The 27,852-nt window shown below is 31.3% G+C and overlaps 2 protein-coding genes across 16 annotated transcripts in view; one reads left to right on the forward strand and one right to left on the reverse strand.

Moving 5' to 3' along the window:
* LOC105249304 (dual specificity protein phosphatase 10) overlaps nt 1–18,419 on the forward strand; it is a 35,258-nt gene extending 16,839 nt beyond the window's left edge. For 2 of the 5 annotated variants that reach the window (XM_020026936.2, XM_020026937.2), the window contains exons 5-6: nt 14,129–14,533; nt 16,437–18,419. In XM_020026936.2, coding sequence (XP_019882495.1) covers nt 14,129–14,533; nt 16,437–16,798 — 767 coding nt within the window. In that variant the 3' untranslated portion in view covers nt 16,799–18,419. The remainder of the gene's footprint in view (nt 1–14,128; nt 14,534–16,436) is intronic. The other 3 variants (XM_011254661.3, XM_025412108.1, XM_011254663.3) reach the window with 2 other exon arrangements.
* A 4,512-nt stretch (nt 18,420–22,931) lies between these two features.
* LOC105249305 (PRKC apoptosis WT1 regulator protein) lies at nt 22,932–27,595 on the reverse strand. 11 transcript variants are annotated; one of them, XM_025412147.1, is made up of 9 exons: nt 27,372–27,595; nt 26,964–27,098; nt 26,711–26,856; nt 26,249–26,378; nt 25,992–26,118; nt 25,000–25,107; nt 24,620–24,660; nt 23,634–23,790; nt 22,932–23,484 (listed from the first exon to the last, which is right to left on the reverse strand). In XM_025412147.1, the coding sequence occupies exons 2-9, from the start codon at nt 26,978–26,980 to the stop codon at nt 23,299–23,301; spliced, it is 912 nt and encodes a 303-aa protein (XP_025267932.1). In that variant the 5' UTR covers nt 26,981–27,098; nt 27,372–27,595; the 3' UTR covers nt 22,932–23,298. The 11 variants fall into 11 exon arrangements, with proteins under 11 accessions (XP_025267932.1, XP_025267934.1, XP_025267933.1 ...); XM_025412149.1 differs by having other exon boundaries at nt 26,711–26,933; nt 27,017–27,098; nt 27,254–27,595; XM_025412148.1 differs by having other exon boundaries at nt 26,973–27,098; nt 27,254–27,595.
* Nucleotides 27,596–27,852: the final 257 nt, after the last annotated feature.

Genomic DNA, 27,852 nt, shown 5'->3' on the forward strand with positions numbered 1-27,852 from the left:
TTCTGCCAGCCGCCAATCGCGCGTCGAAACTTTTACGCCGCGATCATTCTCTGTTATTATTTTTGTTCCTCATTATATATACTATTTCATTATGTATGCTAATAATTTCCCATACTTTTCGATACACTAATTTCAGATTACAGTTTGTTTTCTCAATAGTGCATCCTGTAGTGATTATTGATATCATATATTTATTATTAATTTTTCCGTTTGATTTGATAAGTTTTGATTTATTAAAGAATGTTTAAGCTCAAATAGAAAAAAACAAAAACAAGATTCAGCATTGAAACAGGCTATACATATTTAATTTTTACTAAAAGAAATGTAATTTTTAACATTTTTTCATATTTTTTAATCAATATATAGAACTTATATTTGGAAAAATCATAATTAATAATATAAAATAAATTTAAATTTGAAACTAATTTTTTCCTTTAATAAAATCCTTATAGATGCAAGATCAAATATTATAATCAAAAGTAATATTTATTTATTATCGTTTTATAATTCTTGTTTCTCATTTTGTCTTTTTAGTGAAAGAAATAATATTTTATTTTAAATACTACTACTCCCTTCTTTTTACGTAAAGATTTAGAACTGTTTATTCCTAGGAATTTAAGAATGGTACAGATAGTTTGTGTCGAACAATTCGAATAACTATAATCAAGTTAACAAAAGAATCTCACTTGATATTTAAAACTGCTTCAGTAATATAAAAATGTCAATAATGTTACAAATCGAGTAGACCATAATAAATAGTTGTTCATCTCAATAGAGAATTTTAGGTTTATAAATAGTGGTTTATAAATACTTTTGGTTACGCTTTTAATCTGAAAAAATTGGAGCGATTGTGCGTAAGGGGATAATTATTCTATTGGTAAATGTGCTGGTAAGATTCCACGACATAAATCTCGCGACATAATGTATGGCAAGGGAGATAATCCGAAGGAATTAAGGAAGAAAATGCAGACGAAGAGCCGTTCGAACGGCAACGACGACGGCGACGATGATGACGACGACATCGTACTCGTATCGTACGAAGGCGAAAGGTGGGGATCTATTCATAGGAGTGACTCACGTCGGAGATGACGCCGCGAATAGTCGGACAGATTTTGCGCGCCGCGATCTGCGCTTTCGCTGTATTTTCGCAAAGCTACGCACGGGAGATGAATTATAGCAAACTAAACGGAAAATTTGTCGAGAATTTAACCGCGAGAATTTACTATAATCGCGTCGAATTAAGTATTAACCGCGTTTAATAATTGTATAATTTTCAGTCTATGACGTAAGACTGATAACGATATCATAATTATAATACTTCAAATAAGAAAATTTTCAAAGTTCGAAAGAAAATATATAACATAAATATGTGAAATTTTTTTATACAAAAATTACACATATTATATAGAATTAAAAAAGAGAATTGTGTATGTGTGTGTGTGTGTGTGTGTAAAAGTTTAAGAATTGAATAATTTTTTTAAAGTTTAATACATTTTTATAAAGCTATAGCCTTTATATTTTTATAAAACTATAAATGCTTAGTTTCTAAAATTTATATATATTTCTTGCATTTATTTGTATAATTCTTTATTATAAATATAATTTGTATATATTATTAATATAATTATTAGGAAATATCGATCCATTTGAAGATATAATAGCAAACTTTGACAGAAAAAAAGAGAGAGAGCAATAAAAATAATATAAAATTTAATCTTCAATTTATCAGGCTTTTTTTTTCGTTATCTAACGACGCGCACAATTCACTTTTGATATCAATTTGTCTCTAGTTATTACGTAATTAGCAACGATTCGCGGCCACCTATAAACAACGAAACCAAAGTATCGCGTGGCTCGTTTTGGCGAGGCTAATGCGCGTCTGGTCTCCCGGTCGGTCCCGATCGCATTTTTCTCAGACGACAGCGACGACTACGACGTTGAAGGCATGAGTCACCGTGTATATCGACCCTAAGGCATGTTTACGCTGGCTAAGCGCACGAACGGCCATATGTCAAAATCACGATTGCATAACGTATCCCCCGCGTTGTCACTGCCATAGCGTTTCACTCTCTTTCGGGATATTTAGATATGAGTCAGTTGCGTGGATTATGAGATTTTCCTATCAGTGTGACCTTACCTGCTACAGGTGCGCCAGTTTTTCCCCACTTCGCTCGATATAACTTACTTTTGTTTGAAAAAATTATAAAGATTGTGAAGAATCGAAACGTTTTGCGCCGAGCCTGTAATGTATTATTGAAAAATTGTTTTATTTTTCACTAAAAGAGCGCGGACTAGTTTCTTATAATTTATAAAAATTTAACTTTTTATTAATCACTAGAAGCTATTCGTTCAGTAAAATATATTATTATTTAATAACATCGGCAGAATTTGCAGATAGTACTTATAGTCTCAGTCTCAACGGACGTTCAATTATTTCGCAGTTATATCTTTGTACTTAGATTTTTTTTCTAGAAGTAACTTTAAATACTGCATTGTGTGTATAACTTATACATATTTCAAACCAACAGTCTTATAGCGTGACTCGACTCTATTTCTAAAATCAGATGTGCATTATGTTATTTTTGAGCAAGAAAAAGAACATAAATGTGCAAGATAATAAGAAATTGATAAATTAAAACAGGATAAAACAGGATAAAAAATAAATTAATAAACTAATGATAATATAATAACGTATTGTGTGTCACATAATTTATTATCTGAGTAACAAGAAGTATGAAATATATAGAACGATATATAAAATAACAATAAATTTTTAGATTATACAATTATTAAGATTTAATTATATAATATATTAATATACTCTTATATTATAAAAGAGAGGACAAACGTTTTGGGACATTTAGAGTCAATAAATGAAGCCGAACTCGAAGCTTAATGAATTAGTCATCGCTCTTCAAAGCCCGGGGGGTTGCTGTATTTTTTCCATTGTACGCTTTTTCATCCCCCTTCCATTTAAGGGTGCGACGAGGTAGTCTAATCGAGGGGGAGCGTGCGCCTCAGAACAACGTACAACGCATCTGGATCAGCTGTCGATGACGATTATTACGTATGAGTCATCCGATACACAGCTCGTTTTAAAATGTATCAATGACTAACGTGCGTCCAGCTCACAATCGTTCCAGCTCCCCTTGCCCTCTTACCTTTTAGGTCCCTTTGTGCCGTACCGACGTGATTCAAGTACTACTAGGATCGTGATGAAGGATCTAAAAATACGGGGTGTCTGATGACTTAGCCTTACCTCGTAATTGCTCATAATCTCGTTTCCATGATATGCAACAAAAATGTCACCACAAATATACAGATATATGTATGTTTCACAGATATATGATGACACAGACTTAACGATAACCCGGAAACAAGATATGTAATTTTATAAAAATGACAAATTTAAAAAATTTTTTTAAATGAACTTTATTCTCTAAAAAAATATTGAATTTGAAAATGCTTGTATAATGCTTGTATTTGATAATGAATTTGAAAATGCTTGTATAATGCTTGTATTTGATAATGCTTTTATGTCTATATAAGTTTTATGACACAATGTTCAGAATCAATAAATCCATTTCAATAATCAATACCAGAATACAACTCTATTTAAGAAGTATATCGATACGATTCTATTTAAAGAGAATGAAAATAAAAAATCCCAGTGTATTTGTAAATACATAATTCAACAATTATTCAACAATTTTATTAAGGATGTCTTATATTCATATTTTGTTATTCGTTGTTAAAATATTTTGAACGATTTAGATTGCAAACTGATTAAAAATTATGCGAACTTAAAAAGGAAATGTATTATATGTAATTATATTAATCTTTTGATTTTTCAATCTGTTTTCTTGAAAGAACAAAGCTTTATGTAAAAAAATTTTATTCTACATGTTTGACTCTCTTATTTCTTCATATTATAGAATCATCACTTTCTCGATTGAATCATCTTTTACCTATTACCTAGTATACGAGTGAACGGCGGCTGGAATAAAGTACTAGCATTACAAAATAGATGCACATCCGCATACTCTGCTGGGAAGTGTAAACGGCATATTGACGGTTAATGATACGACACGTGTCATAGAGCACTACATTGTTTGCGAGTTTACTGCGTTTCACTGACGTATAAGTTGCTTGCTTATTGCGAATCGAAAAATAAAATCCTTAAACTATGACACTGAATACATTAAAAGTTAAGAACTATAAATACATAAAAAAATTTAAAGTATAAAGATATTTAATCGTGTAAAAATTTTAAGTTTAAGATACGGTCTTTTATAGATGTTGTATATTTATTTTATTACATATATAATATAAATAAATAAATAAATAAATATATATATATATATTTAATTATTTATAAAGAGATGTTATTCTTTTTTCGAAAATCTAAACTTAAAAGATAAATTTATGAAAAATAAAAATAAAATAAAGCTATATAAGTAATCTATCGATCGATGAATCAATTCATTGTTTATATTTTTCTATACGTTACATGATAAACTTTAGAAATCCATAAATTATATACGAAAGAACTGAAGTTATTTTTAATTTAACGTGACAAAGAAATAGACTAAATCTTCACGAAGATTTTTCCGTCAAATTTAAGTAATCTCATTGTCAGTCTGTCGAATTTCGATGAAGTCAAACGCAGTAATCTGCAACGTGTATTCTACACCACCGAGATTGTAATGCGGTACAACCATCGTCAAACACGAAGTGTTAATCGGCCATCACGAGCAACACATTCAGACATTCGGTCATTGACTCGGATTCCCTCTGAAAATATCGGGTGCGAGAAGAAGAGGAGAAAGGGAGGGAGGGAGGGAGGGATACAGAAAGCTACAAAGAAAGAGAGAGAGAGAGGTAGAAAGAAAAGAAATGAGGGTCGTGCGGGGTTATTAGCGTGAGATGAATCAGCAGCCACGCGGACAAGACAAAACGAGCGACCGTACGTCCTTCGAACTCGTCGGAATTTCCTTGAGACTGGACGAGAGTAAGCGAGCGAGCGAGCGAGCTATGCCGTGCTATGGTTTCCTACTACGTTTCACACAGATGAGTCAGTCGGTCGGTATGATTCTGCGAGTTATTCGTGGCGGGAACGGAGACAGCGTGTAACGCTCCCCGCGCACGTCTGTCGGCCTAAAATAAGGCCCGCGACCGAATCCGCGCATGATGCTTGAACATCATCTCCGCCAGGTTGGAGTCACCCTTAAAACGCGTATCTTGCCACCCAATCGCGATTTAACTTTATTGTTAGTGTATGATGTTAGATTTCAGGAAATTGTGAAAAATTATTGATTGATTCTTGTTATTAGCATTAGATTTATAATCGGCACGATTCCTTCTGATTTATCGGATTTTTTTGGTTTATATTATAGCCAAGTCTATATATAAAAAGTCTATATATAAAAGATCTATTAAAAGTATCTCTGTAAATGAAAGACTGATTAATGGAAAATTACATATCTAAGAAAATGTGCTGACATAACTCATCAGAAGTAGATGCATAGAAGTAGAATAGCCGTATTATCTTTGTCATAATAATTTCAGTTTTATTGTCTTAGCACCTATTTGGTAATCAATGACTCATGATGAATATAATTCAGACTCATGATGATTATAATTCTTGAAAGTAGATTGTTTCCCGAATTTGGACGACTAATTGTAAATATATATGCGCTCATTCTTAGTCATAGTAATTGTTAACAGAACTTAGTTCGATGTGGTGACGATATTCGTCACTTGCGTCATACTTTGAAATTTCATGAAAAAATATATCGCAATTGCACATAAAGCTTATCATAATAGACAGCAAACATATAGGTTGTATTTATTTTAAAATTAATTGTCACAAAGAGGCTGTAAATTTTTAAAATTTGGTGCCTTCGAGGAAATAAGCATAAGAAATTTAAAGTATGCAATATGTTTGAATAAATTAGAATTCTGAAAGCTTTAAAAAAAACAGTTAAAATTTATTCCTTCTATAGAAATTTAAAAATTATAGTTTTGAAAAGATTAAAGTTGAAATTTATATACTTTTGCATAAATTGATATTTTAATCACTTTTATTAAGTATTTTTTATGGATGCATCTAGATTTTTATTCAGTAAGAAACACAGGATGCTCTGGGGTTACCCATATTTCCTTTTATCTTATGCATTCCTTAATCATCTTTTGCTTTGAAAGGAAGTAAAACCAAGATGTTAAAGAATGCATAGATAAATAAACTTCCATGTTTGATAAGAAACTTATAAATTATAAATTAAAAAATATGAATTGATTAGATAAATAATAGTTGTTTATTAGCTACAATACCTAGATAGAAAATTTATACGTAATAAATTTACAGCATAATTCTCAATTTCAAAGATTACTTTGATTTTTTGATTACTTTGATTCATCGAAAATACGGGATGTGTAAAAAATGAACAACTCGAAATTTCGCTAAATAAAAAAAGCGTTCATATTAAATAATTAAAGAAACATTAATATTAAATAATTAATTTAAATAATTTCCAAATAATGTAAATAATTTAAATAATTTTCAAATAATTTAAATAATTTTCTTCTAAAATCAGAAGAGAATAGGTGATTACTTCGGATGGTGATATCTACTGACTCATTATACAGCGTTAAACCCTCTTGCAGGAAAAAATCCATGATCTTATAATTTTTCGCCTCTGACATCATAATCCGATATGGCTACAATCAGAATTCAAAAGCTTGAACAACAGTGTGCTTACGTAGAATCCAGCAGCGTCAGAGATGGAAAGGGTGAGGATCAATGCCGTTCGAAAGATAGTTACTCCCTTGATTGAACGCAGACGATACGCGGCAATCGGTACTTCAGGGTCGTGCGTAGTGCTCCGACAGTGAGTCATACTTAACCGCATCAGGCGTCGATATCAACGACATTTACGAGCGTATGTTCGACACGCGTCCTTCTATCGGTCATCGAATGACGCGCGATTGAAAACGGTCGGAGAGAAGGATGAAGAGGGAAACGTGTTAGGAAAGAACCGACTCGAAGTCATTTTTCGATTCTCGTGAAGATGGCTTTATCTTCTCCGCCGTGATTTAATACCACGTGTCTAGTTCTTCCCGCTGCAAAAAAAACATCGCATTTATTATCGTATTAACGCGTTGTACGTTTTAACGTGTCCTTGTACACGCGACATTCGCTAATTACTTTACTGTCGTACGCTTTCAACATACGATATTATGACACATTATTGCGCATTTACATTGATGCGTCTGATTTAATCTATATTTTTTATATATTATATTTTGCATTGATATTGATGCACGCGATTTTTTTAATCGCGATTGTGTTGTTAGCCTCGGAAAACGCGTTGAATATCATCGATAAAAAATTTGAGAATAGTTAAGAGAAAATTCTGCTTCTTAATCACTTCAAGTCCCTGAGCCTCTTCTGAGCTATTTGCATATAGAAATATCTCGACCTCCTTACTCGTTAATTAAATCTTCGAACGATATGATTACATAATAATTTGCAATTGAAACATGCACTGCTCGACAAAACGGTAGCCGAGGAATTGAAGAACTGTTGCCATCCTACGATTTATGCGATTGTAAACTGGTATGTTCGTCATATTGCAAACAGAATTTTTTGTAAACAAGATATATATATATATATATATATATATATATATATATTAATTAACAGTATATGATTCATATCATATATCATAAGACTCTTCTGTCTATTTGTATTTGTGTAGATATTACACAGATTTTTTTATCTGTCAGGCAATACACGTCATTCTTAGTGTATAATGCATTGACATTCGTTTCGCATTCGCTATATTTTAATACGTTAATCGCGAAAACAAATGCGCAAATTGACGAGTATGTCGAATCTGTTAATTTTGCCTCGTTACACTTTTTTTACTATACGTCGGATAAAAACTTTATAATAGATATTTATCCTCAGAAAAGGTAGAAATGAGAGTTGATTTCTATTAAAATATTGGAAAATAAGTATTTAAAGATTCTAATATATAGAGAAAGAGAAACGAAGTTTAACTTCAACAATCTGTAAATAATCTATAAAAAATTAAACTTTGGAAAAGTCGCTTTATATCGCAATATTAAAAATTTGTCCTTAATGAAAAAAATATGAGATTAAAAATACAAAAAATTTGTCAAAGAAACAAGAAAAAGAAAACCGGATGAAGTTTCTTGGTAATAGAATTACATCCTTATCGTATTTTCTGGCTCTCGTTAAACTGTTCTAAGCATCTGAAAATCTAATCATTTGCGAATTTATGAGGAATGGAAAAATGCTAAGAAAATTCAAGTATCTTAAAATTAAAAAAATTTAATAGCTTGAAAATAGCTTTAAAATTATAAAAAAATCCCTGAGCTTGTAAATTGAATAATTTATATGTGTAAATTAACCAAGAATCTTTTTATTTTTTTAATATTAAGAAAAATAAGAATTAGATGTGTAACTAAGAAAGAATTCGCAGATTCGGAGTCAAAAATCTAAATATATACCATGTGTCACTTGTGCAAAATGTGCATACCGGAACAGTTTATAAATTCTGCGCTGGAACTGCACAACGTCACATGCGTACGCAATGACGCGATCCTAAAGATCCTTGATCGTACTGATCGTGATCTAGTGCTGCGGAAGACCTTGAAATCACGATAAAAAGAAAAAACGAACAAAATGACGTTTCGTCGTAAGCATAATAAACGTTTCGCTCTAAGTGGTTAGTCATTGGAAGAAATTTCCACATGCGTAGATCTTTCAATGTTTATGTCCTTAGATCATTCATTCCTGGAGTCTGAATCCGCAAGTTTAATCCGAATTATCTGATCCAATCCAACTTGGATATTGAGAGATTTGATTAGAATAAATAAAACCTTCACTAGTTTAGCGAATTAATCAGAAGTTTGACAAGTTTTTTTTCCTTTATTTTTTCTTAAAATTTAATCTACATAAATTACTCGTTAAGTTTACAAATTTACATTATTTTTAATTTAATTAAATTAAAATTACTATCATATTATAATTAAATTATTAATATTATTTTCCTTTCAAAAATCGTTCTTGCGAATTTTATTCGAGATGATCAAAATGTCAAAAGTACAAAGTCTCGTAAAACATGATGCAAGTGTCGATGCAAGTTCATTGCAGCGGGCCACCCGGTATATCCGTGCATGAAAGAGTCATCTGGCTGCATCGCTACGGCGCGTAAAGAAACGTACGCGCTCAAGTCGCGTCGCATACGTTCGGCAACGTTCGGCCGCGATTCACTAACGTCAGTCGCAACTACGGCGACGGCCGACCAATGGGCACATTGTAGGATGACTCATCCACGGCTAGGGCCTCATGTAAACTCTCTCGTGCCGTTCAGCCCGCAGTCTCCCGCCAACCGTGGCATGATTTGTGTCTCGCATTGACAGGGTCAAGAAGTGCCAAAAATTCGCTCGCGAATATCGAGTTATTGGCTGGCGTATCCCCCATATATATATATATATATATATATATATATATATATATATATATATATATATATATAACGTTAAATTTTTTTTGTTCTCGAATTTTGTGTCAAATGGTGAGGTGAAACATTGAGAGATCACAGAGAGATCTGTATCTGGGATTAATTTTAAACATGAGAATCAGAAAGGACGCACCTTGTCTCGTGCTCCGATTGGCACCGTTCGAGAATCTCGAGTCATGGGGTAAGCTTGATGGAGATCTATCTCGCAATTCTTCTCGTTGTTTTATTTTTTGACAAATTTTTTTCTCTATTTTTGCACATGCTTTTCATACGCGCTTTTCACACGTGACATTACCGCATCAATTGATCGAAATCCCACGGATAGGCAGAAACAAAAACATAAAAACAAAATGAATCAGTGCTGAATAATTCGTAGAATTATTGATTTCCTTGATTGATTTCTTTTCGATGTTTCATACTATTGTTGTGTTGCATTTTTATTAGCTTGTCCACTTGTTGCTTGTTATTAACTGATTACTATTTTGGTTTCGTATTTCTGAATCATCATTTCGATGACGTCATGACTGACCTAGAGAAATATAGATGTTATTTTCTCTCGGTCTTTTCTTTCTCTCATGTACTCTTTTTATAATGCAAAAAATGTGTCAGTCAAGAGCTGGCAGATATATCTATAAAAGAAAAAGGTATAATACACATCTTAAAAAAGAATAAATTATGCTAATGAGATATTTCTAGCGCGCTACATACATATAATGTTTGTGTATGTATTTATAGAGCAAAAGCTTGCAAGTTTAATTAAATTTTAAAGCTAAGCCAAACGTGATGAGCCGAAAATTTTAATATTTCTAGCTTAAAAATAAATAGATCTTTGGATTTTTAGATGTTATGTTTATAAGTTTTTAAAAATATAGAGGCTATTTTCTTTTCTTTTTTTTTAAAGTTGTATCTTACTCATATATTTTTCAAGTTGTGTTATCTTTAACGAATTAAAACGATTTTCCTTTAGGAAAATTTGATGACACATTTCATTTTATCAAAATATATATATTGTAACTTTTTAGATTAATATATATATATATATATATATATATATATATATATATATATAAATTGTGTATGTACATACATATAATTAACTTTTGCTGTAAATTTTAATATATTTAAAAAAATCACGAAGATGTAATTTACATTTTATTTTTAAATGTGCCTAGAAATAATTATATTTATAAAAAAAATAATTTTTAATATATAAGTATATTTATAAAAAAAATAATTTTTAATATATATAGTATAATAAATGGGAATAGAGTTTTTAATAAAATAAAAATTTTTAATATAAATTTTAATACTGTTTATTATCTTACTAAAAGGAAGCCGATCTTTCATATTTTTCATTTATAAAATACTTGTATTTGCCGTTTTATAAACACAATAATTTTTATTTTATTTATTTTTATTCGTACTATATGATTAGTATGATTGATACTATATGATACTATATGATATATGATTGTTACATATGTCATTAATTGATTTATTTTAATATTTTATTATATATTTCCTTTTATATAAAATTATGTTGATGGATTTTTTAAGATTAAATCGTATGCAGCTTTTTTAAACAATAATTTGATAAAAAAGATTAATTTCGTAAATTTCTTAATTTGAAAAAAATTATTTTTATAAATTTTAAATTTAGTAATCATTATTTTAATTAAATCAATTGTTATTTTTTTTTTAATATTAATAATATTTTCCTCTTGCGAATTATGTTTCTAGTTGTCTTGTTTTGTATAAGCACAAATCTATAACTTTTGTTTTCATACGAAACCACGATGCCTGGTATTTTTTCTTTTTCGATATGATATAGCACTAAATAGATATAGCACTAAAAATCGTTGATACATATATCGGAGCAAAGCTTGTATTTTATAATAGTTGTAAATATTCTCGAGATGCCGCTATTCAAATTCTTGTTTAAAGATATGACGTTTGAGTAACAGGATTTTCATCGAGTGCGACGACCGTTGCGAGATTTCCGAGTAATCGCACTACCTTCTCGATTACTATACCGACCTAAATCAAGTGACCCACATATACGGCTTTTCTATAACGACTCCCGCGACATCGCTTTGAATGTTTAATTCTTAGATCCGAGACGATTCAAGTATTTAAATCATCGATTTACAATAATATATCTTACATTAAATTTTTTATTTTTATTGCAACAATTACCAATATTTAATTTAATTTACAAACATATATAAATTAAATTTATTATTTATAAATATGTGTATTACTTTAAAATTAACATTAATTATCAATAGATAAGAATATATGTTTAAAAGACATTTAAAGAGATTTATAAAATAAAATCAAGATTTTACATCAACAGACAATAAGATGTATTTGTAGTATCATTGAAATATTATTATATAAAAAATTTTAATATATTATAAATCTTATTTATAAAATACAAGCTTTGCTCTAATATATTGATCTGTCATCATAATTTAAAGATTAAAAGAGAAAATTAGTTTTGTGAAATAATTAATTGTCATATTCTGTATATCAAAGAATTATAAACATATCTGTCAGTGATTGCAATCTATAGGAAATATAATCTGTATAAAGGACGTATCACACAATTACATTTATAATGTCAAGTTGTTTTTAAAAATTTGATTTATAAAATAGATGATCTATGAAATTGATTGATAATATATGATCTACGAAATATTTATAATATTTAGAAAATGGAAAGTGCAAAATATCAAGAATGCAATATTAATAATGTATTAATATAAAAATATAAAAAATATTATTAAAAATATAAAAAATAGATATTATAAAAAATAGATCCGTGGAAATTAGATCAATGAAAAAGCTATACAAAATTTATGAAAATGATATCTCACAGTCTCTTAGATTATGATTTCTAAGGCATTTTTTTCATTAAGAATGCTATTCATATAGTGTAACGCGATCTCAATTTAAAATCATGAAATCGGAAAGGAGCCAACATTGCAATAATGATTGGCGACGACAGTTTGGGGTTGGTGGCCGCTCCGCGAGAGCCAACTTGGCGAAGAGGGTACGGAGCGAGGAGGGATAACGAATGAGTCATCGTTGAGCCAGGCCAGGCCTTAGCAGCCGCAGGTCAGGAGAGGAAGACACTTTTAGCCCACATTTCTTCCTCTCCTTCTCTCTCCTTTTTGCGTTCTTGGCGTTCCTTTATTTTTATCCATCGTTTATTCTCAGTCTGTTTCTCTCTTTCTACTTACTTTTTCCACATCGTCGCGTTATCCCACCCCTTATCCGTATCTTCGTCACGAGCTAGAGATGACGGCACCACCCTCTTATTGTGTCCCGCATTCTACGACGCTTATAATTGATGTTTTTGAAGATCACTGAGAAAAAGAAGAGCACACGAGCCTAATTGGCTAATATATCTTTATATTAAGCAACAATTACAATTCGTAGATCTTTTTCTTCCACAATTTTCTAAATCAAAGATTCTTTATTCCAGAGATCTTTTTAAAAGTTTAAAGTTTAAATTTTCGTATTATTTATTGATATTTTTTCGAGATATCGAACTTGTCCGAGTTAAATTATTTGATCCGTGAATCTTGTGGTTCTTATATTTCAAAATTCATTATTATGTCTCTAGATTTCGAATGCTTGAATTTTTAGATTTCTATATTTTTGAAATTTTAAATCTCTAAAGTGCTTGAATCTCAGATTTAAGATCTTAATATCGACGAATCTTTAAATTATTAAAGTCTTTTTGCATTCGTTTTCGAGTTTTGAGATTTGTAATTGTTTAAATATAAGTGAAATAATCATCTTACAATGCGTATTGATATTCTAATAAATTAGTTAAATTAATTTACTTAATCAATCATTTGTCTCTTCTTATACGTAAAATAATTTAGAGTTATCTTATATATCTTTTTAAATATATAAATGAATAATTGAATTAAAACGTTAATAAATTAATAAATTGATAAAGAAACATTAATAAAACATTAATAATTGACACAAGATAATGTCAAACTGATGATGCAAAATAAGATTTATGAAAACATAATTTTTTTCTGAGATATGTATAAAACTACTTATATTTATGCATACTTAAAAGTTATAAACAGTGAGTCTTTTTAAATAGCAATCTATGAAAAATCTACAAATAGGAGGTGAAATTATCCCAGTTATTGAATTAATAAATTGGTTCTCGATATTTTTCACTTCTAACAAATATAAAATCGTGACTGATCGCTCAATATTTAGAGATACATCAAGCGCTATGTATATTTCATATGCATTTACGAAGACAAATATATCTTTATCCGCGATAATTTTTGCTCTGTAAATAATTTAACAACAAAATTATTTTTAAAGATAAGCTATTTCTTGTAATTATCAAAAATTATAATAATAAAATATTTTCTTCATATATCATGTATAAGAAAAATAAAAATATTAAGAAGTAAGAAAAATAAAAATATTAAGAAGTAAGAAAAATAAAAACATTAATCGAAAAAGAGAAATCATTCGTTAACTCGTTAAAAAATTAATCTATGGAACTAATCATGGACTATTATCTATTTCAGGTGGACATAGAGAGTTTCAAAGGCGGCATCGAGAACTATGCGAAGATACGCTTCTACCGAACGGAACTACCATCGATTCCTCGTCGACGACGACAGTGAGCGGCTGCACGAGTCCCGGACCAGGTTGTCCCGTGCTTAGCGTCTCCGGTCCACCCACCCCGCAGCCAGCCGACATCGACAGTCACCCGGCATCCCGCGTGTTGCCCTTCCTTTATCTCGGTAACGGTCGAGATGCCGCTGATCTGCAGCTGCTACGCGCCCTTGGAGCTACCCGGGTGCTGAACGTCACCTCGCAATTGCCCGGCTACCACGAGGAACGGGGTATCACATACAGGCAGATACCCGCCTCGGACTCTGGTCATCAGAATCTGAAACAATACTTTGAGGAGGCGTTTGATTTTATCGGTTAGTATAGCGATTTATTGTTAGTTATTGGACAAACTGTTTCCGTTTTCCTGAGGACTCGGAATTAGTTTCGAATACAAAACTATCGTCTTTTCGATAGATTTTTTTTATACTGACTGTATCTAAAATATTTTTTTTATTCGGAAAATAATTCTTTGTTCAAAATTCAAGATTCATGCAAAGAATGCAAGTTCGGGAAAATTGCCTCCTTCATTGTTGATTAAGCGTGATTTTCCACGGTTACGTCGGTGGTAGATTTCCTGCTGTTCTTCCGGCCGAGTTCATTCCGTTATTTCGCTACAAGTAGTAACGGGCCCGCAAACGGAAACAGGGTGTAACCAGGCGTTTCCGGTGGACCATTGAACCAGAGCGCCCGAGCGCCAGAAGACCAGAAGAACCTTTCATTCATGAAAGCATGAGTCATGCGCGCGCATCCGTGAAACGTAAGAGACATATTATGATCTCTCTCTTCACCCCTTGACCCTGCGCACTCCTTCCTTCTTTATCCTTGATGTCGATTTCTCCTCTCGCGCGTTTATGCGTGTGTGCATCTGTGATAAAACGAGTGGAGAGGGAAGGAGGAAGAACTTTATGCGTAGAAGGGAAGCAGTCGTGCGTGGCAGTTGTAAGGGCTGAGGGTTCGGAAAGGTAGGTACGAAAGAACAAGGGAGAAAGGAAGATGGGTCTCCCTCCGAGCGTGCAACTGGTGGAATGCCGATTGAATAAACGGAGACTCTGCACCCTTGTCATGGTACCCGATTTTGGCGAAGGTTTATTCCTGAGAAATTTTTTCCCTCATGTATTTTGATATATTTAATCTCGATTTCAGAATGCCTGAATCCTTCATGAGACACATAATTATCTTTTTGTTTTATATTTTATTTTATATTATATTTTATTCATAGCTTGCAGTTTTTTGTTACATATAATTGAATTACACTTCTGAATTATCTTAATACCATAATTATTTTTCATTTTATAGAATAATACTATAATTATTTTCTATTTTATGAGAATAAATTTACATATCTTTTAAGCATTTATTTTTCTGTAAAAACTTCTTTTATATTAATAGAATAGAATAAATGATATTGCCTTATAAATATTGTAAGCAAATAGCTGAAAGTTATTTTTTAATTCATATTAACGCCATAAGTTGTGCCAAATGTAACTGTATTAAATCAATTAGAGATATTCATGAATATTCGCATACTTTTCCCGCATTGTATGCACGAAAGATACGTGGAATATTTTTTATCATAATTGATTTAGGAATTTAGATTATTATTAAGAAAGAGAAAGGGCTAATGGAACTTTTAAACGCACGATTGGAAATTATCTTCAACGAAAAAAGTCGAACGATTTATCGCCCGCAGTCAAATTCTTTCGTAATGCGACGTCTGCATAGTCTGCATAGGATCCGGGCGATGCAGTGACTCACTGGTGATACGATAGCGTCCCCCATATATTGCATAATCGAGTCGACTGTTCGAGTTTCACGACTGTTTCGTTTCAGCGTTTATGAGCTCGACTCATTTCTATTTTTCATAAGCATTAAAGTTGGTTTCGCAAGTTTTAAAAAGTTTTTTTAATCTTAAGAGATTCCGAATAAATTAATAGCATATTTTTAATGCTGCGCATTAATGATCCATAAATTAAAATGCTTTTAATCGTAGAAATAAAATTGAAAGAAGAACGGGATATTCTTTCACATCACAATTATTGAAAAATCATTTTAATTGTAAATTTGTTCTGATACTGTCAAATAATTTCTTCTATTATCTTTATCCCGCGGAATTTCTAATGTCTTTTCGCAAAATTTCACTTGAGAAACATTGAGAGTGCGATAATCAACATAGTAAGAAATGCATTAATCATCGTGCAATTCGTCTTCGTGTTTCAGAGGAAGCGCGGAAAGCCGGAAGTAGCGTGTTGGTACATTGTCAAGCCGGCGTGTCACGCAGTGCGACGATTGCAATCGCCTACATAATGCGACACAAGGGCCTGTCGATGGTGGAGGCGTATAAGCTGGTGAAGAGCGCGCGTCCAATCATCAGTCCGAATCTGAACTTCATGGGTCAACTGTTGGAGCTCGAACAGGGTCTGCGGGCGTCCGGCAATGTCGTCAACTCTGCTCCGGAAGATCCCGTAATGACAACAACGGCGACGGCGACAACGACGACAACGACAAGTAGCTGTCATCAATGCAGGTGGAGTCACCAACCTAATAGTGAAGAGGTGGTCACCTCCGGTTGTAGCGTTTGAGACCGGGACCGTCTCTCGTATCTTCTTCTTTTGATTTTTTCGAGAGTACCGATCGAATCGTCAACGCCGACATTGCAAACGCGCGATAAACATATCCCGAGATATCAAGAGCGAATGTCGGCATTCTTCCTGTGCCTCTTCGTGACAAATCTGGATTAATAGTTCCCGGGATTGGATGGTCGATCATTTAAAGATACCGATTGCAGATATATAGAAAGAATTGTGCGACGATAAAGCCTTCGATCGTTTTTGAAATTATGAAATTTTTGGTTTTTCAATCTTCGCATTTTTCAACATTTGAATCATCATATTTTTTATCCAAGGCTTTTTGTTCAAAATATTCGCCCTTCGAATCTTTCTTAGAATTAAGATTCATAGATTCTCGGATTCCGTGCCTTCGAAATGACCATCCAATTAAAAGGTAAGCTGCCAACCTGACAGATTAATTTATTAAGGGACTCGAAGGAAATGTATGAAGAAGGTATGTTACATTCTTATGATAAATGATTTATTTCTATAAATTAGATGTACATTATTATTCTCCTCTTGTATTAAAATACCACATGCCGTAGCACATATTAAAATTAGTCTATACACTCCATATGCGACAATAAATCACTTTGATACCAATCGAGCAGCTTCAGCTGGATAAGCTTATTATGAATGTAACATATCTTCTCTTCATGTTTATCTAAAGAAAATTATAGGAGGGGTGGGGGATTTTTTATTTCGAAGAGGCGCAAAGTGACAAGGAGCGTATTCTGTATCAGAAAAACTTGAGCACGCTCTCTTTTAACTTCGATAACGAATAGCAGCGCGTCGCAATTATTTATTTTCAAATAATGTTCAATCGCGGTAAACATTACTTGTACTTACGATATACAGTGTTCCCTAATATGCCTGGTTGAGTCAATAGAGAGGCAAGTTAAACGTGCGGAGTGCTTGTTAGCGAACTTTTCGTTAAATAAGCGGTCAAGTGTTGTCGTCCGGCATTATTTATGCAAAAGCAAGCGAGGGAGGAAAAAACGATGTTGACGGAAACGATTGTTTAAATGACTAATTATAGGCAGCTTGCAATGTCGAGGAAAACTCGCGATTAAATGTTACAATTTTAAAGAAACTAAGGAATAATATTAAACATCAGGTACCACGATATTATATCAACAATTGAAATATCATTTAACGCTAAACATAATACATTTTGATGTATTAATATAAAAAATAGCAACATATAATGTAATGTATTTTTTGCTATACTACACGCTGGTTTTGCGGTAGTTTATTTAAACCAATTTAAAGATACAACATTAATTCATATAAAATTTAAGTTTATATCAATGTAGTTTATATCAACATTTATAAAAAGCAAATGAATCAAGATTAAATTCCATATTTAATTTTTTTGTCTAACATAACACGATATTAATTTACAGATAAAAATAGCACGTTTGCCTCTCAACTGACTTTCTTCATATCAGGCATGAACTTTTGCTAGAAAAATTATCCTCAGCACGAAAGAGATAGTCGTCTAATCAATATGTATAGGGTGTTAAAAGAAAAAAATGAGATTCTATTTTTTTAGACTAATAGAATTAATTTTGCAATGATGGAATATCATCTTAGATACTTTTTATTTTAATTACTATTTTCGATAAATTTTGCTGTTAAGTTAATGTGGAAATAATAAAAATAAAAACAATTTAATTACTCTTCAATATTAACTGGAATAGATAAATATTAAATGACAAATGACATGATTGCATTTTTTCAAAGGAATTTAATTTATAAATATATAATTGAGATAAAACCAACATTATTCTTATAATATTATAATTATTTTTAATTCATATATGGATAGATAAAGAACTAATTACTTTGTTATTTTCAAAATATTGTCTTTGGGATTAAATGTACTTAATAAATTATGAAATATATAAAAATAAAGAAAGAACTTTTTTTGAAAACATAATTCTATTATTATTACAATATTCATAAATATTTATTCACAACAATAGCAGTTTTGCAAATCGCAATACAATATTGCAAAAATATTGTAGAGAGATATGAAATTATAGAATCTTAATAAGATTGCAGAGCAACATTATGCGATATAATTGCAATATTTACAATTATTATATACAATTATTGAATGTTACAATTTTTTTTTATACTGAATAGGCTCTTGTATTTTTCAAAGACGTGATGATAAAAATTTTAAATAGAAAATGAAATCCAATAAATAAACAATTGATTAAAAAAAGAAATCATCCTACCCCTTAAAATCCCGAAATATTATTCAAAATATAAAGAGAGTTGCGATTTTATAAATAAACGAATACTTATATGAGCGATATAGTATATACATATTTTTTTCTGAAGACACCCTGTACATCAAGATTATGTAAAACGGAATGTTAATTAATGGCGAGTCTCTACAGAGTCTCCATGGAAGGAAAAAACTGTTCATTAAATAAAATAAAAACGATTGTTAATTATTTAAGTTGATACATCTATATAAATGAAAGAGTGATAGTGAGAGAAAAAGAACGAGCGCGAAAATGTTGAGAAAGAAAGTAAAGGTATAAATAAAGCTGATCGATTGAGACCATTAATCGAGAGCGGGAATTCGCTTGTTTTGCGTCTATATTTCGATTGTAACGCGCGGTTGATATTTCATAAAATATATATAATATATCGTTCACTGAAAATAGCCTAGTTCGTTAAGCTCCCTTAGCATTTAAGGATCTGGTTGAGATCCAACCATCGTGATCTAGTCGTTTGTTGGGATAATGATACGTACGATGTAAATGAAATGAGATACGAAGATGCTCTGTAATCTACGAAACAGTGTGTAATGGTTAGAAATTAAAACCATATTATTATTAGATAAGGTACAAAAGATGATGGGAGAAAAAAATTGGCGCGCTGAACTTTCCGACTTATCCCTAAAAAGAAATAGTGGATTCAAGGAAATAAATTTACTGTGCCATGTAATAGCACAATCTCGCGGTTCGATCAATGCAAAAGAAATCATAAAGCAAAGCCGCCTTATTAATATTTAATTATCGACAATAACTTTTCGTGGAGAAGCTATCGTGAATCGCGAGACAAGAGTTGCGAACGACGGGGAATAGAGGGAGAAAGAACCAAGTTCCTTATAGGATTTTGTCTACGGCGACGAATTCTCGATTAATTAAACAATTTTCAAAGAACGGTACATATCAGTGAAGCGTTGCCTTGCGATAAACGATGAGAGAACTGATAAATAGTCGTAGATGCGTACGATATAGACAATTAAACGATTTAAACAATTAGTTACCTTGCCAGCAATCGGGAGTGGAGAAGAAAAAATGGGAGTGGGTTGATAGAAATGTAGAGTACCTGTTACAGCACACAAAATGTGTACATATTTATCGAGACATTAGCAATAGCTAATACAATGACTTGCGATAAATAATAGTATTTTTCATTAATCAACTGATAATCAAAACGATCAAAATTAATCAGTCTACTTTTGAGATATTTTATTCCTTTTACGACTCATAGTGACTTGTAGTGGATGTAGGACTGAAGGATAAAAATCTTTCATTAAAAAAAAGATTTTTAATGAAAGAAAAGTAAATTCATCGCGATATATTTTTGTTTAACTTATTCCATTATTTAGAAAGCTTAAACAACGTAATTTTTTTTAGTAATGAATTTCTCATGTCAATCCAATTCCGGTTCTATATATGTAATTAATTAATTAATTTATATATATATATATATATATATATATATATATAATATAAATTAATATATATATTAATTTATATTATTTTATTAAAAATTAATTTTTTTCAATGCAATTGACACTTTTTTAATGATTGTTAATTGAAATTGTAGTTTTTCCTCATCTTTATTCGTACTCTTAAAAACTGCAATTTTAAAAAATTATCAGTTAATGTCAGTCCCAAAAATAGTCTTATGATTAGATAATAATATCGCGTGAGCAATTGATTATTTATTGCATGTCGTTGTATTTTTTTATTGTTAACGTGCGTGTGAAGGGTATCATTTGCCCTTTGGAGATGTCTGCTTTTTAGAGATATTTTTTTGCGAATTAATCAATATATTTTTTTTAACGCGACACAAAGTATTTTGACAAAATTTTATACAACTTTTTGAAAAATTACGCGTCGTAAAACTTTATGAATCAAATTTCTGCTGCTTCTCAGCGGAATAAGTTGCTATAAATCTTGGCAGAATCAAAGTACATTTGTGTGAAAAAATGAGAGCAAATGGATAAAAAAATTAAGGAGAAGAGAAAGAAAGAGAGAGAGAGACCCCAAATGTATGATCGGATCCCAACGATTTGTAATGTACAGCTATGTAGCGATTAGAAAATATTAGCGTAAAGATGTAACTATATTGCGTATGTGCGTGCAAGTATTGTATTATATTAAAAATTTATTTAGTTATTTTATGAATAAAAATGCAAACTCTTTGCCGGTTTACTTTGGGAGCTGTTTCAACCTCGTATTTTCGCGTATATCACATAGCCTTTATTCTATATCAAATTATTGTAAAATAGCTGTGAATATTTAACATTATGCTAATTTTGAAATATCCAAGTCATTATTCTCAAAAAACATTGCGCATCATTTCAGATTAATAATTAAAACGATATAGTATAATAGGACAATTAATATATAAAATAAGAATATATAAAGTGTAAAAAATCTTTCGTTTAATTTTTATATATATGACTATAAAACACGTTTATTTGTAACGAACAAGGAGAACGATGGGTAAAATATGATACAATTCACCAGATAGCTTGGCAAGAAATTTTTTTTCAAACAATTTTACATATTTTCGTTATATTGTTCCGCGTATTACATACATATTTGCCGCAGAAGTCTCCTAATTAAATGCATTAATTAATCACTACAGAATCATCTGTGTGTCTATATATATACATAGAATTTTGTACGGATCACGTATAATAATAATAATAATAATAATATTAATAATAATAGTAATAAAATAATTCATAATCTCACATCACCATGTGTTGCAAGTATAAAACTTACGTAGATTATTCATTCTTATATTATTACAATAGAAAATGAATTAAGTCACTTATATCGTAATCAGCCCTTTTGCATGGTTAATATATATATATATATATATCTGCAGATCTGCTACTGAGAGGACATTTTAAAACAAATAATGGCAATTAATCGATAATAGAGATAGCAACATATCTACAACAACGTGCGACTTGTGTACCTGCAACTAAAAGCTCTGCAAGCGATAATTGTTATATTACTAACAATATCTTTACAAGATTAAGGGTTATTATTACTTTTTACAAAATGTAGCTCGTGTTGCAGATTGCAAAATCGTACATTTATACGATTCCTGTATAGCCGGCACTGTGATTAAAGAATTACCTGTTTATTCATAATGATTCAATCTGTGATACGCACTAAGAATTAGGTTTATTTTTACTTAGGTGTATCTTATTGCCTAGGATGATCCATAAATCATGCATCGGAGGGATATAAGAAATCAATTACTACAAACGCAATGTGAAAATACTCTTTTAATTTATTGAACTAAATATCTAAGCTTAACAGGCTATCAACTTAAATTTTTTAATTTTTATTACAAACTAATTCATTTATATACTCTCTATTAAGTTTTCAGCCTTTTAATTTCATAAAAGAGCAAAAAGTAAAAATATCATGATACGTGATTTTATTCTGTAGCTCTATAATTATTGACGTAAGAAAAAAATATATAATATAGAAAGAAATCTTTGTGCTACAGTCTTCAGTTTTTATCTTTCGTTGAGAAAATTAAAAATTAAAATAAATCGCAAGAAAGCGTAGAATTGTTCAATGGATTGATTGCAAGAATCAAAAGAAAAATAAATAACAATTCAATAAAAAACGAATAAAATTATTTTTGAAGCATTCTGCATTATATTGAGCAAGGAAAGCCTACAAATATCACAAAAGCAATTAAGATATTTAATGCAACATGCAATATTTATGCTTTGTAGTTAATTTGATGAATTTTCGAAGAAACAATATACATATAGCGTGAAAAGATTTTCTACTAATTTAATATTCGATAGAGAAAGTAGATTGTTCTTTGACTTTTGTATTATGTACTACATAAAAATATGTATATCACAATATATCAACAATGATTAAAATAGATAACGCAATACGCGATTTTCAGTCGTTCACCCTGTAATGGTTGCAAATTTCCCAACAATCGAAAAATTGGGAGAGATTCAATGCAAAAATAATATTAGATTTCAACGAAAAGATAAATAAATTGTTCTTGCTACGACAGGTGAGAGAAGAGAGAATAAAACAAAATATATATAATAATAATCAAAATAATTAACGCGGTGCGCGACTTACGGTTCATCCTGCAGCTCGGCGATTATCATAAAGAGCAAAAAGCCAAGAAGGCATTAGGTTTTTATTACACGAAGAAGATTAATTGCTGGCTAATGCCGCCATCGCGCGAATCAACGTAGCGTTCTCTTCGCGAAGCCGTTCCCGTTCCACAGCCATTTCATGTTGTTGCTTCAAAAGGCGAGCCTCGAGCGCCATAATTTTATGGTCCCGGTCCTCCAAAAGGGACAGCAGCCTCCTGTTTTCCTCTTGCGCTCGTTCGATTAACTGTAAATCGCATAATATTTGATTCTCAAATGTGTTATTCGACTAATTAGTACATTGGAAAAGTGAAATTTGTACATTTTTTAAATTAAAAATTAAATTTTAAATATATATAATTTGACGTAATGTCTAATTATTTCTTAACGACTTACTTCGTGCGGATTGTCGCCGGTTGGTGTTGGCAATCTCGGTCTACTGGTCGCATTGACAGACGTCTGCGGTTCGTGATTGCCATGGTCCGATTGATTAATGCTATCGGATTGATTGAGAGAATCAAATTCCTCGTCGTCGGCCTCCAAATCCGAGTGACTAAAACGCAGATGTCAGTAATCGAATGTGAATTATGTTCGACTTATCGCATGGATTAATATTTTACAAAATGTCGCTTATAAACTGCGTTAGGCACGACCATCGATGCTGATACAAAGAATATTGCACGTTATTAATATATATTTTAATTTTGTGTTAATTTTAGTATTGTAAATAATTAATTTTAGTAAAAAATATAATCAATCGCGAATAAGATGAAAGTCATGCGACTGAACATATAATATTGTCCGAAGCCCTTCAATTATTTTTTTATAGTTGCTGTCATTAGATATGTATATGATTATTTTTTATTCTGAGAGAATATCTAATTATTTTAAAATATCTATTTAGGGCTCAATTATTTATATATATATATATATATATATATATATATATATATATATGTATATATATATATTTGTGCATATTATATCTTTTGTATCGCAACAAGTCTTTCATGTTTGTATTCCTTCTACTTTTGTGAGATTAATTGCTCTATTATCTCTCATGTTATTTATCGTCTGCATTTGGAATATTATCAGTTATGTGCATGATCTTGGATAATCTTGGATGATGTGATGGACTAGGTAATTTGTTAATCAAAATTCTATTAGCTCTATCGTACTTCGTACAGGTCGTGCCTAATCGTAGTTCTTCTGGTACAATATAACGCACTTACCAACTGTGCCTAATTATACATGACCTGTATGAAGTACGGTAGTGCCTAGAAAGCAGTTATATTAAAAGGACAGTCAAAGTTACTGCATCATGACAGAAGGTGCTCATTTCCCAGTTATCATTAATTAATGTATGAATATTTGTGAGATACCTTTTATTTCGCCTTTGTGTGTATATTCTGGCAGTCCGGTCCTGTAACATACATATTTTTTAATAACTGTCCTAAAAAAAGTTGATCTATACTTTCTTTGTAATAGTAAGAAATATTTATTGCTACTATTTTAATATTTCTTTTTGTCTTTGCTGTATTATATTATTATCAGTTTTAAAGAAAAGAATCAGTAACTATTAACATTTCAAACATTTGAGAATAATGCTTTTGAAAGTTTGGATGTGATTGAAAATTATATAAGTTTATTTGCAAGTATATCTTAAAATAATATTAAAGATCGCAATTAATTTTTTCGACTTTTTTCCTAACAGTGCATAAAACAAATTATTTTTTGTTTTAAATTTATTGAATACACTTACTTCTATCAAATCATGATCAAGGAATTCATTATGATGCGTGTTATGCTTAGTTTCAAGGCAAGTGCCAGTAAGTTCTTCCTCATCTTCTCCTGTACTACCACCGGTACTCTGAGAAATTATACTAATTATCGAAGATACTTTCATAATATATAACATTGAAAAATATAGAATGAACTGTATTTCATTTAACTGATAGTAATAGTAATAAGCTTAATAACTAATATTTTATAATAAAAACGTGATAGAGAAAACCATCAATTCTCAATATTACAATTCTTAACATTTATTTTTTTAATTACCTCGACAATAAAAATTTACAAATCAAAATTCTGTTTTTGTTGAAATTAACTTAAGAAATAAAATTTTATATTTCTATATTCATGAACATAATTAATTACAGATATTTTAAAACTTGCCGTAATTTACAAATTATTTTGATAAGATAATTTTAATAAAGACAGCTCGATAATTCTATTAAGCAAGGAATCAATTGCAAATTAATAATCAAAAAAACTCTTATAATAAATAAATAAAAAAATTATAATAGTTTAATCTTATTGCGCATTGATTAAAATAATTGTACAAAGAAAGATGATAATTTGGGAATACTATGTAAATCTATGAATGCTATGTAAAAATACTATGTAAAAAAAAGATGTTAAAATTACAAGGTTTTAAAACTGAAGTAATAGGTCCAAGAATTTATTAAATTAGAATCAATCAAAAATCAAGATTTAAAATTTGATAAAAGAATAAATTTAAAATATTAAAATAATTAAAAAAGTAGATTGCAAGACTTCACTTGAGTCGAAAATACAAGCTTGTAAGATTTTAACAATATATAGAGATTCGATAATCTATAAATTCACAACATAACGATTTTAAAGATCGAAAAAATCAATTTTTAAATTTTTTACAAAATTACATTATTATTATGCCGTGCAATCTAATCATGTTTTACATTACTTATGGGTTAATTGACAATAGCAAACCTCTGTCGACGGTAAATGCACGACTCCTGTGCTACGCCGTTTTTCTCGTAGTTTCCGTCGATCGCGTTGCTGCTTCCCCTTGTTTATATGCGTTGGCCTGTGCAAACAGGATACGACACTAAAGACACTAGAACCAGATCCAGAAAGTATATTAGGCAGTTACGTGAAGTTCCATCTAGGATGTTGCTAATGGACACTCCAAGTGTGACAATAAGTTTCTACAGTCTTCCGTCAATTTCAAGGCGCGATTTACGTACCGGCCGCTTACGCGTTTATCCTGCTTCCTTATTATAGGTTTGCTCTGCAAATTATCATGTTCGGATAGAAGCATAGGGTTGGAACTTGTATCGTAAGCACCTTGCGATTCTTCCATATCAGGCGTACTCTCTGAAAAAAGAAGCAAGGAAACCATTAGAAGCAATAATAAGATCATTAATATTTAACTTCTTGTCCTTCTCCTTCAAATCAAATGATATCATTAAAGACTTTAATCTGCATTACAAATACATATAGAATATTCTAGAAAAGTCATTAGCATTAAATAGCTCCTATAATTTAATTATTTATTTTTACTGTGCTATTTCCACGAGACAAAATTAAAATTTAATCATTTAATGCCATTAAAATGCATTAATGTTAGATATTTCGTTTTAATATTAAAAAAGAAAAAAAATTTAATCGCTTGTTTGTAAACACCCTTGGTAAAGACCAACACATACTTTGAAAACTTATGGAAGACACATCTGTTCTAGGCGGACCCACTCTAGCTCTAGCAGTCCTGATCCTGGACCGCCTGGATGTCAACTCGAAATCATTGTCAAAATCTTCCTGACTGACGGAGCTGGACGCCATGCCGGCGATATCGCTGCAATGCAAGAATCCACTTGTAACACCACACTCGCGGGACTTATAGAAGCAATCGCTAATAAGAGTGTGCGTGTGCTGTGCAAAGAGAAAAAAATGGGTCCTTACAAAAAATACCTGGACATCTGAACAAAGAGTAGGTAGGTTGTGACGTGCGATACCTATGGGGATGATGATCGTCCCGTGCGGCTTAGTGCCCGTGGAGCTTAGTTAGCTCGTTTTAGGCTACTGTTCAGGACTCGTCTGAGAAAAAGGGAGAGGAAGAGAAGTCGAGAAGAGAGCTTTGTTGAAAAAACGAGCTCGCGGACGAAACGAGAAAAAAAGAGAAAAAAAAAGAAAAAGACGCAACGTGCGCAGGTAGGAATGTAAATCGAGAAATCAGACGATCGAGGAATCACCTGAAGAGGCCTTCGGCTGTTGATACGGTGACTCACTGGCGACCCGAATGAGGGATTGACAGCTGTCAATCGACGTGAATGATGACCATAAACATAGACGGCCAAAACGAGCACATACTTGGACCAAGCTAAATCGGCGTATCGATCCGATGGAAGGCAGGCGACTCGAGAAAGGCTTCTGCAACTTTATCCTCAGGAATGCGACACTCTGATTAATTGGAAAGCTTAGAATCCGCTATGAAACCTGCTAGTGATTGCCAGTAACTGCTAGTTTTCTTCGTAGCTGCCTGTTGTTCACTGCGCTAACCACCCCCACCTTCGCGTAAGTACGATGCGTAGTATGTCAGATGACAGATAGCACGGAGAAGCTGGACTGCGTTCAGAAAACGCAACGATTTTGTAACCGTTGAGCGAGCGCAAAGTGATCGATGAATGGTTGCGTTCGGAAAACACAGTAGCTGCGTTCTATCTGATGACGTCATGTTATATGAATGAAAGTATACGTATACGAATGACATTTCTTTAATACTAGCAATTTATATCAGAATATCATTCCGCTTTTGACTTTATGACAATACATGATTGAGTAAAAGAAGGGA

Source organism: Camponotus floridanus, unplaced genomic scaffold (assembly GCF_003227725.1).
Source record: "Camponotus floridanus strain SB8 unplaced genomic scaffold, Cflo_v7.5 scaffold48, whole genome shotgun sequence".
NCBI classification, from domain to species: domain Eukaryota; kingdom Metazoa; phylum Arthropoda; class Insecta; order Hymenoptera; family Formicidae; genus Camponotus; species Camponotus floridanus.